The 12,911-nt window shown below is 41.7% G+C and overlaps 1 protein-coding gene across 1 annotated transcript; it reads right to left on the bottom strand.

Annotated features, from left to right (window-relative positions):
• Window positions 1-6,493: 6,493 nt before the first annotated feature.
• On the bottom strand, window positions 6,494-11,506 carry C9H9orf153 (chromosome 9 C9orf153 homolog). Its single transcript, XM_059410143.1, has 3 exons — window positions 11,441-11,506; window positions 9,850-10,354; window positions 6,494-6,720 (listed from the first exon to the last, which is right to left on the bottom strand). Exons 1-3 carry the CDS (start codon window positions 11,504-11,506, stop codon window positions 6,494-6,496), a joined length of 798 nt encoding a protein of 265 aa, XP_059266126.1.
• Between the last annotated feature and the right edge of the window lie 1,405 nt (window positions 11,507-12,911).

The raw sequence follows: 12,911 nt of genomic DNA, 5'->3' as shown, positions 1-12,911 counted from the left end.
GCCTGGGTGGCTCAGTGGGTTAAAGCCTCTGCCTTTGGCTCAGGTCATGATCCCAGGGTCCTGGGATCGAGCCCCCCATTGGGCTCTCTGCTTGGCAGGGAGCCTGCTTCCTCCTCTCTCCCTGACTGCCTCTCTGCCTATTTGTGATCTCTATCAAATAAATAAATAAAATCTTTTTTTTTTAAAGACATTATTAAGAAAATTAAAAGGCAATGCAGGGAATTGGAGAAGGTATCTGAAATACAAATACAAAAGAATTCATATCAGAATGAAGATTTCTGACAATCAGTTAGGGAAAAAAAAGGGCAACATAGTCACAAAATCTGGTCAGTAAGCATATGAAAAAGGTCTTACCTCACAAGTAAGCAGGAATAGTGTAATAAAAATATAATAAAGTATCACTAAACCTACTAGAACAACTCAAATTTAAAGGGTCAACAGTACAGTCTTAGAAAGCAGCGAGACTCCATATACTCCGCTGATAGTGTTGGAACTTGGTAGCACCAATTCTGGAAAAATGTTTTACATTGTTTGCTAACGCTGAATATCTTCAGACTCTGGAATCTAGCAATTCCACCCGAGAGAAGTGTGCGCATGTGTATCAGAAGACAGGAACATGACTTCATAGCAACGGGGCTGTGCAGGTTAACTCCAGCAGACCTACAATTAGCCCGAGCTCTTTTGCTAAAGGTCCCACATCACAGTGACCTCCGGCCAAGGCATGAAACCTACTGATTTGTAGTGTGGCTTTGTAATCACAGGTCTAAGTCGTTTGGGGGTGGTTTGTACCACCTTCTCAACATGGCTATTGATAAGAGTGATATTAACAATTCTCACCTGTTTCCATGAGACTATCAGTTGCTGTTTATGGAGCAGGAATACGCCTACTTGACCAACAAAACATAAAAAACAAAGACTCCAATTCATACTCCCTAATTCTAAAGACTTCCATGCACACATTCCTGAATGTTCCTGAATGGAGAAAATGAGTGTGTTCAGTATGGTCCTTACAAGGGAAGGACAATTTGGGCCTGGGTCTGGTCTCTCTGGACCTCTTGCTGTCATCTGTGATGCACATCCTTACTTTAATGCTTTGCCATAATAGGTCCTTTTCCTGCAATAAATTGGAGACTTGTACATCCAGACCTTAGGTCCTGGGGGTCTTCTCTAGCAAACAAACCTTGCTTAATGGCCAATGGCATTGCAAGGCCTTGTTTGTGATAACCTTAAGCTGCAAATAACCCAAATGTTCATGCATAACAGGCTGGATAAATAAATCGGGCCATATTCATGCAATTGAATACTGAGCAGCAATGAAAATGACTGCGAACTGCACATAGATCAGACAAGCCTCTTACAAACATAATGTTGAAAGCAGCTAGATACAAGAGAATCTGCACATTCTATACATGTGCACACACAATCTATACCTGTTCAAATGTGTGCTTACATGTGTATAAAACAGTGCATAAAACAGTGCAAAAATAGATAAAATGAACCCAAGATACATGCTGGTCACCTCTGGAGGGCAGGGATGGAGTTATGATTAGGAGAGAGGCTGTAGGTGTGTTCTGTTTCATAACCTGGGCTGCTTCCATGGGTATGTTCAGTGTGCTGTAATTACCAAACTTGCATTTTCTGTGTGATCTAATTTTTTAAAAAGCTTATTAAAGGGGCAGCTGGGTGGCTCAGTCAGTTAATCGGCCGCCTGCCGATTGGTCGTCATGATCTCTGACTCCTGGGATCAAAGCCCCATGTTGGGCTCCCTGATCTACGGAGCGTCTCCTTCTCCCTCTCCGTGCTTCTCCTCCTGCTTATGCTCTCTCTCCCTGTCAGATAAATAAGTAAATAAATAAAATCTTTTAAATTAAAAGAAATAAATAAAAAGCTTATTAAAGACAAAACAAACATCAGTAAGTCCACAGTGTTATTTAAAAAGAGAGAGAGAAACACTTTTTTGGTGACCCTTGAAAGTAACTAGAACATTGACACCTTAATCTGAAAATTGGAAACTATAGAAGGAAACCTCCTTGTTTGTACAGACAAATGTTTGTATATATACAAATAATACATAATATACAAAAATTTTTGTATATTTCAGTGTTGTTCAACAACCCTACTTGATGAAGAAAAGGCTTTCTTTACAAAGGATTCCTGATTAATAAATGTGAAATTAACAACAGAATTAGAAAATCCTCAATGAATACAACGAAAATAATTAATCCAAGCAAAGATCTCTGTGTTAGTTAGTTATGGCTGTATAACAGATCAGCCCAACATGTAGCAGCCTAAAACAATTCTGGGGGTCAGGGATCCCTGTCAGGCTTAATCGGATGCCCCTGGCTCTGAGTCTCCCACTAGGTTGCAGGTGGTCAGCTGGGCCACAGGCATCTCTAGTCTTGACAGGGGAAGGGTCTGTTCCCAGGCTCACTCATGTGGCTATGGGCGGCGGGTCCCCTATGCTCAGCTGGCTGTTGGCCAGAGATACAGCGGTGACTTGCCCATGGACCTCTCCACAGGGAAGATCAGAAGATGGTAGCTGGCTTCCCTAAGAGCTAGCAAGGGAGGGCAAGAGAGGGAATCCAAGATACAACCCACATTTTTGTGACTTACAAGACAGAATCCAGTTGTTTTATAACTTAATCTAGAAGTGGCATCCCAGCATCTCTGCTACATTCTATTCATAGAAGCAAGTCATGAGTCCTGCCTAGACTCAAGGGAGGGCTGTAGACAGGGTGTGACTACCAGGAGGTGGAGATCACCAGGAGCCTCGAGGAGGATGCCGACCATCATCCTCAGTGCTGGAAGCCATTAAATGAGATGTTGATGGGTCACCACCTGAATCCATGACTCAATCCCATAATCACTAAAAAAGCAACAACCAGATTACTATTCACCTTCTGTTGTGATGCCATCTGAAGGACACAGCATCACCTAACAAAGTATTCCCTGAAAGATAATCAAGCTTTTAGAAAACATCCAATTTGCAAGAAATATGGATAGTGGAAGAAGTTAAATGACCATGAGGATACAATCTAGTTTGTGTGAAAGTCTACAGGCCAGTAGACCTAGGTTCTTGGTGAGTCAACTGCATGGAAAAAAACAGAAAAACCAAAAACCAAAACGAAACAAAGGAAGAATTGCCCTAGCTTAAAAGAACCTTATGAGACCGAACAACCAAATGCAGTCTTTAGACTTTGCTTGGATCCTGCTAGACAAAGGTAGGTTTTGAGACAATAAGGGGATTTTGAATATGGAAAAACAAATGGTACTGAGGAATAGCTGTTGACTTTTCTTGATATAATGATGACTTCATGGTTATGAAAGAAAATGTCCATATTTTTTCTGAGATGTGCACGAAAGCATATAAAGATGGTATCTTAGATAGGAAGCCCAAGAAATTGCTTTAAAAATGTTTCAGCAAGGGGGCGCCTGGGTGGTTCAGTCAGTAAAGTAGCCAACTATTGATTTCGGCTCAGGTCAGGATCCCATGGTCACGATCCAGCCCTGCATCAGGCTCCGCACTCAGCAGGGAGTCTGCTTCAGGATTCTCTCTCCCTCTGGCCCTCTCTACCCTCCCCACCCCCCATAAATAAATAAATCTCTTTAAGAAATAAAATACTTCAGCAGGGGTGCATGGCTGGCTCAGTTGGTAGAGGTTGAGACTTTTGATCTCAGGGCTGTAAGTCCAAGCCCCACATTGGGTGTAGAGATGACTTAAAAAAAATTTTTTTTTTTAAATACTGCAGCCAGGGTGCCTGGGTGGCTCAGTGGGTTAAAGCCTCTGCCTTCAGCTCAGGTCATGATCCCAGGGTCTTGGAATCGAGCCCTGCATTGGTCTCTCTGCTCAGCGGGGAGCCTGCTTCCTCTTCTCTCTCTCTCTGCCTGCCTCTCTGCCTACTTGTGATCTCTGTCTGTGAAATAAACAAACAAACAAAATCTTAAAATAAATAAATAAAATACTGCAGCTGACACAGCAGACCCAATAACAAAAGGAATAGATGAACTAAGCTTGGGAAAATCTTAGTAAGTATTGAATTAAGTGATGAGTATGTGTAGGTTCATTACACAATTTTATTTATTATGATGGTTTAAATATTTTCACAGCAAAAATGGGAAGAAAGAGGTCAGGACTAAATGGTTTTATAGCTGAGTTCTAGCTAGATTTTAAAGACTAAATATTTCCAATATTTAAGTAGCTATAGTTTCCCACATAAGATGAAATCCCTATTCATTTTATGAAGGTCACACAACTTTAAAACTTAAAAAATAAAAAGACCTATAAGATGCATGAAGAAAACTTCATAGTTGTGAGAACATAGCTGGGGGAGTTTCTGCATGCTTAGCACACTTGGGCACACACATGAAAAAACAGAATACAAGGGAAAAGAAAGGAAAAAAAAGAAAAAACAGAATACTCTGAGCACCCATTTCTAGATAGTTTCACCTGCTGAAGATATCCGCTATGCTGAAGGCAAAACTTGATTTTTTTTTTGAAGATTTTATTTATTTGAGAGAGAGAATGAAAGAGACAGACAGAGAGAGAGCATGAGTGGGGGAGGGTAAAAGGGAGAAACAGCCTCCCTGCCGAGCAGGGAGCCTGATGTGGGACTCAGTCCCAGGATTCCAGGATCATGACCTGAGTTGAAGGCAGTCACTTCATCAACTGAGCCACCCAGGCACACAGGCAAAATCTGATTTTAAAAAATAGTGCCAAAGAAAGAAACTATAGATTAACGACTTAAATGTAAGCAAATTTTCTTTTCTTTTCTTTTCTTTTTTTAGAAATTTTTTATTATTTTATTTTATTTTAAGATTTTATTTATTTATTTGAGAGACACAGAGAGCATGAACAAGAGGAGAAGGGAAGCAGACTCCCCGCTGAGCAGGGAGCCCAACACAGGGCTCCATCCCAGGACCCTGAGATCATGACCTGAGCCAAAGGCAGATGCTTAACTGAATGTGGCACCTAAGCACCCCTCTTTTTAAAAATTTTTTAAAAAGAGGCGCCTGGGTGGCTCAGTGGGTTAAGCCGCTGCCTTCGGCTCAGGTCATGATCTCAGGGTCCTGGGATCGAGTCCCCATCGGGCTCTCTGCTCGGCAGGGAGCCTGCTTCCCTCTCTCTCTCTGCCTGCCTCTCCATCTACTTGTGATTTCTCTCTGTCAAATAAATAAATAAAATCTTTTAAAAAAATTATTAAAAAAATTTTTTTAAAGATTTAATTTTTAGGTAATCTCTATATCCACTGTGGGGCTCAAACATACAACCCCAAAGTCAAGGGTTGCTTACTTCTCTGAATAAACCAGCCAGGTGCCCCAAGTGGAAGCAAATTTTCTAAATAAAATATTGGGGACACGATTCCAGAAATATATTTTAGTATTTACACAATCACACACATATATTATTATTTTTTTATACACATATATTATTGATCATTCTTGCTAGAGTACATACTTTCCTAGTGGTTTTTCCAGTAAGAGATTGTGGGTGGTAAACAAGTTGGCTTTTACATTAAAAAAAAAAAAAAAAAAGTATTTATTTTAACCCTGCTCTTTGAAGAGCATCTGGCTGGCTGGTGAATTTCCGGCTGCCCAGTGTTTTCCTTCAGCATTTTGAGTGTATTGTTAACGCTGTCCACGCAATCCCTCAACCTCTCCTTCGTAAGCTGTTTTTTCCTTCCTTACTTACTGTGGTGCAGTTACGCTATGGGGTTTCTGGAGAGAAAGTTATTTTTATTTTCTTGCCAATCATTCAGTGAGGTTTTTCCATTCCAGTTTTCATTCATTTCATCTCTGGAAAATTATCGGTCCTTTCATTTTCAAACATCGCCGTTCACACCCTGGTTTCTTTTGCAACTTCCACTGAATATACTTCTAAACATCTCATTCTACCCGCCATGATCCTTCCTTCAGAATTAATCCTCTCTCTTAAGATACATCCAGTACCCATTCAGATAATTTATTGATGGTTATTATGATTATATTTTACTTCCAATAATTATATGTTTCACTTCCAAGATTTCCAATTTTTTTTTCAAATCTTCCTGTTCTTGTTCTGTAAATGTTACTTCCATGTCTTTCGGCAGTTAACATATTATTTTTGAGTTCTCCGACTGATCTCTACATCCTCAGGGATTCATTCTTTGATTTGTCAAATTTACCAACCTTTTTAAAAGATAATACACCTCTTCACGTGTGTAGAACATTTTAAAGAGCTGTTCTTGCCTGGTTCTCCTTCAGAGGTGTCCTTAACTTTTCACATGATCTAGATTTGCCTCAGCTCTGTTCCCAACAGGCTTCACGGGTTCAAACCTGGTTGGTCTTATAGCAGATCAATCTGAATCTTGTTTCCCATATTAATGGTTTAATTTTGGATTTTACATCAATATTGTATAGACTTGGCTCCTATGTCCCATCTGCTTCTTTACTTTTCACATATAAGTTCAAAAACAAAACCCATGTCCAAAGTATTTTAATAAACAACATATTTCATTTAAGAAGAAGCCGCATTTTTGGGGGGATAATCAACCTGAGGGTAAATGAATAAAGACCTACAAACTACAGGGGGGCAGATGACACCAGGCATCTGCTGGCTGTCCACGAATCTCTTCTCACTGTCGTATTTTATGTCTACGAATGGATCTTTAGTACGGTGCTTCCATGACGCGAGCCCCTTGTAGTATCTCCATTCCAGATCCCTTAGATCCATGAATTGTTTCTCTGCAAAGAATCACATTTTCAAAGAATTACATGAAGGTGTTATTTAACCTTCAGTTATTCAGAGATGCTTCTTGGACAGAATGAAACTTTGATGAACTTGAGTCTCTCCCTTTTGGTAGAAAGCCTGTTTCTAGAGCTTTACAAATGAAGTAGGCACCTATGGTGTTCATCTGTCTAAAGCCCTCCTCCAAATGGGGAGCTGGGTGGGCCTGGCTAACTGGGCTGGAGCAGACACTAGCAGGTGGAGGAGTCTCATTCAGTGCCTGGATAATAATGGACAAATGGAGAGATCTACAGAGCACTGAGATCAAGAGATCAAGAGAGAGGAGAAAAGGATCCTGATGAGTGTTTAAAACAAGGACAAAGATTCATCAGAAGTGCATAGGTTGTTAGTGTCATTTCTTCCAAGATGCTGGTTTAAGCCCAGGGTATAAAGAGCCGTGGCTAGCTACTCTTTCAGGACCTACCAACCTGGGGCATCGCTCGTAATTATAATCCCTTCAAGAAGCCAATGAAGCATGGAAAGTCAGGCCACGATACACTGCATATGCTCTTACTCAGCTGTCATTTCCCTTTCCCTTCCTTTCAGTTTCTTTAATGACTAACCAAAACGTAAACCATCTCCCTCCCCAAAAAAGAACAGCAACAAAAAAAGAGCAAGGCGTGAGGTAGAGACTTGAGTGTAAAACCAGAGGCCCAAGAGTCAAGGGGATGAGTTTGAGGAACAGAAGGTGAATAATGGATACAGCAAACAAGCAGGAGGGCTGGTTTAATTCTCTCTTATCATTCTCCCTCTATGGTGATACTTGAGCAGATCCACTATGGTCCAGAGATGTTCCCTGCACCAATCAGGCTTCCAGCCCTGTCCTGGAAGGGCCCAAGTTTCAGTATACATTCTGTAAGTGCTTGAAGTAGGAGACTGGGGCCAGGGACTGTCCCCTGAGTTCCTACCTTCCCTGGTGGAACAGATACTGCAGCAAGCTTTTGGTGTTGAACACTGGTGGTCAACAATGTCTCCCTAGGGGCAATTACCAAGTGTCAGGAATTTGACAAGATTTTTAGCAGACTTGGCATTGGGAGATCTGGTTAAAAGAAGGAACAGAAGGATGAATTTGACAAGAGAAGCCCACAAAACTGATGACTTTGATTACTACAGAGCTTTATGCTGTGATCTGTGGTGCACACTACAGATAGTTGGCTCACTGCATACCCATTGCAATCCTCTTCTGTCTTCCTCTACCACAGAGGATTAAAAGCTAAGATCTCTATTCACCACCCAGCAGTAAGGGGCAGCTCTTGGACACAATTCTGACCAATGAGGTGTCGGGAGAAGTCTCTGGAGGAGGAGTGTTCTGAGGAAGTTTGGCTTCCCTATTAAAAGAAGACATGAAGAGCCAATGTGGCCTTCTTCTTAGCCCTCTTTTGCTGCCTGGAATGTGGCCATAGTACCTGGAGGTGAAGGAAGCATCTTTTGACCATGAAGACAAAAGCTGTACACAAAAAGACGGTTTCTCTGTCATGTTTGGTCAAACACATTCCTAACCTACATAGTCCCACAGTATTCAGCCTGAGCAAGAGGAGCTGATATGATAGAAGGACAAAATGGTAGCACCCATTCTCTTTTCCTTCCCCAGTGCTTGATGCTCGTGAGGATATGTTCTATAATATTCTTTGGTATTCCAAGATCCCTAAAGTCCTCGTGGCTGAGAATACTTTAGGGACTGGCTGGCTGATAAAATGATAGTAACACCGGACAATACAGGAGAGTAAAAGATGAATTGTTGCAATACCAATTAAACCTAAGAGATTACTGGATGGTCTCCATATGGATGCCTACACCTGGCTTCATGCATATTCCTTGAATAGACAGGATATGTACTTGAAATTCTGCCTATAGGATCTGAGGAAATGAGGTCATGAAGACAGAGAAGAAACCCCAACAGAGTCTGGAAGGCCACAAGAGAGACCTCTAGAAGTTATGTAGCAAGGAGACAAGCCATACATTGGTAATAAAGGGCAATTTGGCTCTGTCGATGGCAAAACCATAAACATCCCTATCAGATATCCAAAGCCCTCAGCACTTTTTCAATAGGCTCTTTGGCAGGACTAATTAATTCCTAATATTTTCCATACTTTTTCCTTTCTGGTCCCAGACTTTACCTCACGCACTTCTGTGGATTAGCGAGGCCATTCCTACAATTGCCCTGATTTCTACTCCTGCCTGGGCTCCAGAACACACAAAGTATGACTCTATCAAAGGAATCTGAAACCTGCATTAGACTCTGTCAAGACATCAGTGTGGGGAGTTATAGCAAAGACTGTTCTGGCATCTTGGACCAAATATGAGCAGAGTAATCAATCTATGCCTTTGAATTTGTTCCTCTGACTCTCTCACTACTTTTAGTATAAAAATGGTGCTGTTAAAATATTTGCTGTGCAAATGGTTTTATCTTGAGTCAAGAACCTACTTCAGGAAGGTTCAAATATTTCATATCATTGACTTAATCTATTTTTTACAGCTACCTAGAATGACAAATTATTACCTCCCTCAAATTAAGGAAAATGAAGACCTTGTAAGTCACCCCCTTCTCATTGAAACTCACCATCATATATTTTATATATTTTTAACTTTTTCTAAATAGTTTTTTTTTTTTTTAAAGAACATCTTCCTATTAAAGTGTCAGAAATGAAGGGAGGAGTTTCCTCTCGTTGTTTGTAGAGATGTATCAATAATGAAAGGGAAGAGTTCCCAAAAAAATATCTAAATATACCCCCTCTCAATTGCACTAAAGCCAAGATACTTTAGAAAAATAAGCCATTATTCAGTAAACAATTGGCTAAGATCATGATAGTTATGGGTGACTTAGAGTCCAAGTTTAACTAGCTAATATTAGAAAAGTGACTTTAAGTATCACACCGCAAATACTCCTTTGGGAGACTGGAATGTTCCAGTCTCTTTTCTCTACTTCCCATTGGCACTCTAGGCAGCAGGCACATCAGCCACGAGTCCCAGAACTGCAAGATTCCCATAGGTCACCATTTGACTATTCCAGCTCTCATAACCTATGTAAATGTTGCAATAAGATTTCCACGAATTTCCCCCCACATAGCCTCATCTGTTTAGATTACCTGGATCAACTAAGAAGTACTTAGCAATTCTGTCTGCAAAGACAAAATTTTCTGGCGTGATCCTGGAAATGCCCAGCATGCCTAATGTGTTGGCACCCGGAGTCTTCTCCTTTACAGGGACAGGGACCGGTGATGAGGATTTGGAGTGCTCGATGAGAATCTCATAGGGAAAAGTGTGTGCGGGAGGAGGAACCCCATGCCGGAAGAGCCTCTGCTGCGATTTGGTGAGTCTCTCCACCAGAGAGAGCGAGGGTGTCAACAAGCTTCGGTACAGGATTTCGGTCACAGAGTCTGGTTTCTCCCCCTCTCTTCTCACCACCTCGCACACGAAGAGAGGCTGGGGGTCTTCTTCCCTCACGTCGTCGGTTCCACTAATTGACATGGCATTCAGGTTTTGACTAAGCATTTTCTGTGCTTTGCTCGGTGAAATACTGTGAGTTTTGGGGAGATTTGATTTCTTGCTCTCCTTAATAAAGTCCTCGACAGAAGCATACAATTCTGGCAGCTGCGGGAGGGAAAAAGGCGGGGAGTCAGGAGCCTGGATGAAAATGTAACTGGTAGACTCACAAACACTGGAACAAAAGGATACAAGGAACCATGAAAACAGAAGCATCTGTCTTTGGAGGGTATCTCTGCCTAATGAACCTGAGTTAAGAGTGGCAATGTCAAATCTCATAGTCATTCCCAGAAAGGGGTATTCTTAGATGCATCACTTAAACCATGAAACGGCCCGTTAGACTTGGATGGGAAAGTCTGTAAGATCTTCCCAAAGTAAAGTGTGATGGGCTGCCATGGAGAGAGAGAGCGACAGAGCGAGCTGTGGAGGCTTACAGCCTTTGTTTGGAGTAAGGCTTTGTTTCTTTCTTTTTCTTCTTTATTAAGGCTACATTTCTTTTAGGGAAGAAAGAGAGCCAGATAATACAGATATCAAAGCTTCATCCCAGTGTCCAAAGGGCTCAGAATGTTCCGGAATGCAATGCAAAGGAAGCTCTAAGAGTCCCTATTCATTGGGATAGTTTACCGAAGCAAAGAGTGTTGGCGGAATGTTTGGGAATAGTTGTTGGCAGAGAAAACAATAAAGAATTCCTTAGAACACCTTCCTTATCCAAAATCCTATCCTGAAGGAATAAAATCGCATTTTCTCCGGCATCTTGCCTACCAACTCCAATATTCCTAAGGAAGTTCTTAGGCCATTCAACTAACTGGAAGACCAGAAAGGCCAAAGTGAGAGCCCAAATTTGGGTCATCAGCCCAGGGCACTTTCCCTTCACTCCCAGGCCGTTCTGGGCCAGAGCAACAAAGACCAAGTGGACCCAGGTGGGAGAATGGCCTTTTCAAAAGACGACCGTTATCGTGGAAACAGCCTAGCTCTCACATGCACCTGCCCTGGAAACGCTGCATTTCACTGTAACCAAAGAGCATCAGTCAGTCGATGAAGGGGAATGTCCGTATTCCCTGCCCGCCCCCCGCCATATCGGAACATCACCGGGTATTGCGGTAGCTCAAACTGTTACAATTTTTTTTCCCCAAACTGTCACAATTTTTGAACATCGTTTGCCCTGTGGAGTACTGCAGAATTGTAAGCACCTACCGAACACCCGGGAGACTCCGCCGCCGCCTCGCCTTCCTCCGGATGGATGTCATTACTAAGAAACATCGTGAGGGGACTTTGTCCTCTGATTCCTGAGAAAGCAGTAGAAGAGGAGACAGAGTGAAAGATGAACAATCCAGCCAAGTACAGGGCAGGAGGGAGGGGCATGGATAACGCTTTTTACATGCCCAGAACTTTGTAAGTGGGACGCTTGTTAGAATTTTTTTTTTAAGATTTTATTTATTTATTTGATACAGAGAGATCACAAGCAGGCAGACAGGCAGGCAGAGAGAGGGAGAGGAGGAAGCAGGCTCCCTGCCGAGCAGAGAGCCCGATGTGGGACTCGATCCCAGGACCCTGAGATCATGACCTGAGCCGAAGGCAGCGGCTTAACCCACTGAGCCACCCAGGCGCCCCACTTGTTAGAATTTTATACCATTTTAAGTTTTCTTTTGTTCTCTTCTTACCATAGGTCTATCAAAATACTACATGCCAACCAAATATTTTCTCTGAAACAAATTCGTATATGACCTATATGCTCTGGCATTTAATACTAATTAAAAGAATCCGGGGCTCCGGGTGGCTCAGTGGGTTAAGCCTCTGCCTTTGGCTCAGGTCATGATCTCAGGGTCCTGGGATCAAGCCCCGAATCAGGCTCTCCTCTCAGCTCTCTGCTCTCTCTCTCTCTGCCTGCCTCTCTGCCTGCTTGTGATCTGTCTGTCAAATAAATAAATAAAATCTTTAAAAATAAATAAATAAATAAAATAAAATGAATGCTATTCATGGATGACAAGTAATGAAGTTCTGATATATGCTACAGCATGATAAACCTTGAAAAATTGGGCTAAGTGAAATAAGCAATTCACCAAAGGCCACATATTGTATGATTGCATTGACATAAAATTTATAAAATAGGCAAATCCTTAGAGACAGGAAGTACATTAACAGGAACTAGCCTAAGGCTGGGGGGCATGCAGGAATGGGGAACGACTGCTAATCAATCTGGGTTTTTTTTGGGGGGGGTGATAAAAATTCTAAAATTGATTGGGTGATGGTTGCACAACTCTCTGAATATACTTAAAATTATTGAACTGTGCTCTTTGAAAGAATTTAATGGTGTGTGAATTGTTTGTTAATAAGACTGTTAAAAATGATTTGGAGAGAAAATGATAGTTATGAAAGATAGACTAAGGAGATGCAAAATATCGAACTGGTTACCCCATAAGAAAAAACCCTAAATCATAGAATAGAAAAATATTTAAAATTAAAATTCAGGAAGATTTTCCTGGAATTAAGGATTTGAATCTGTCTATTAAAATATCAGAATGGATGGGGCGCCTTGGTGGCTAAGTGGGTTAAGCCTCTGCCTTCAGCTCAGGTCATGATCTCAGGGTCCTGGAATCGAGCCCCACATCTAGCTCTCTGTACAACAGGGAGCCTGCTTTCCCCTCTCTCTCTGCCTGCCTCTGCC

This window comes from Mustela nigripes, chromosome 9 (genome assembly GCF_022355385.1).
Source record: "Mustela nigripes isolate SB6536 chromosome 9, MUSNIG.SB6536, whole genome shotgun sequence".
In the NCBI taxonomy this organism is placed as follows: Eukaryota; Metazoa; Chordata; class Mammalia; order Carnivora; family Mustelidae; genus Mustela; species Mustela nigripes.
This window is presented reverse-complemented; position numbering and strand designations above follow the sequence as displayed.

What these genes read in the sequence shown, in the direction of transcription:
- C9H9orf153 (XM_059410143.1), bottom strand. Translation starts at nt 11,506, where the DNA reads ATGTTTCTTAGTAATGACATCCATCCGGAGGAAGGCGAGGCGGCGGCG. An exon ending in CGGAGTCTCCCGGGTGTTCG is followed by an intron (nt 10,355 to 11,440) that starts GTAGGTGCTTAC and finishes TCCCTCCCGCAG; the next exon opens with CTGCCAGAATTGTATGCTTC. An exon ending in GTACTTCTTAGTTGATCCAG is followed by an intron (nt 6,721 to 9,849) that starts GTAATCTAAACA and finishes GATTCTTTGCAG; the next exon opens with AGAAACAATTCATGGATCTA.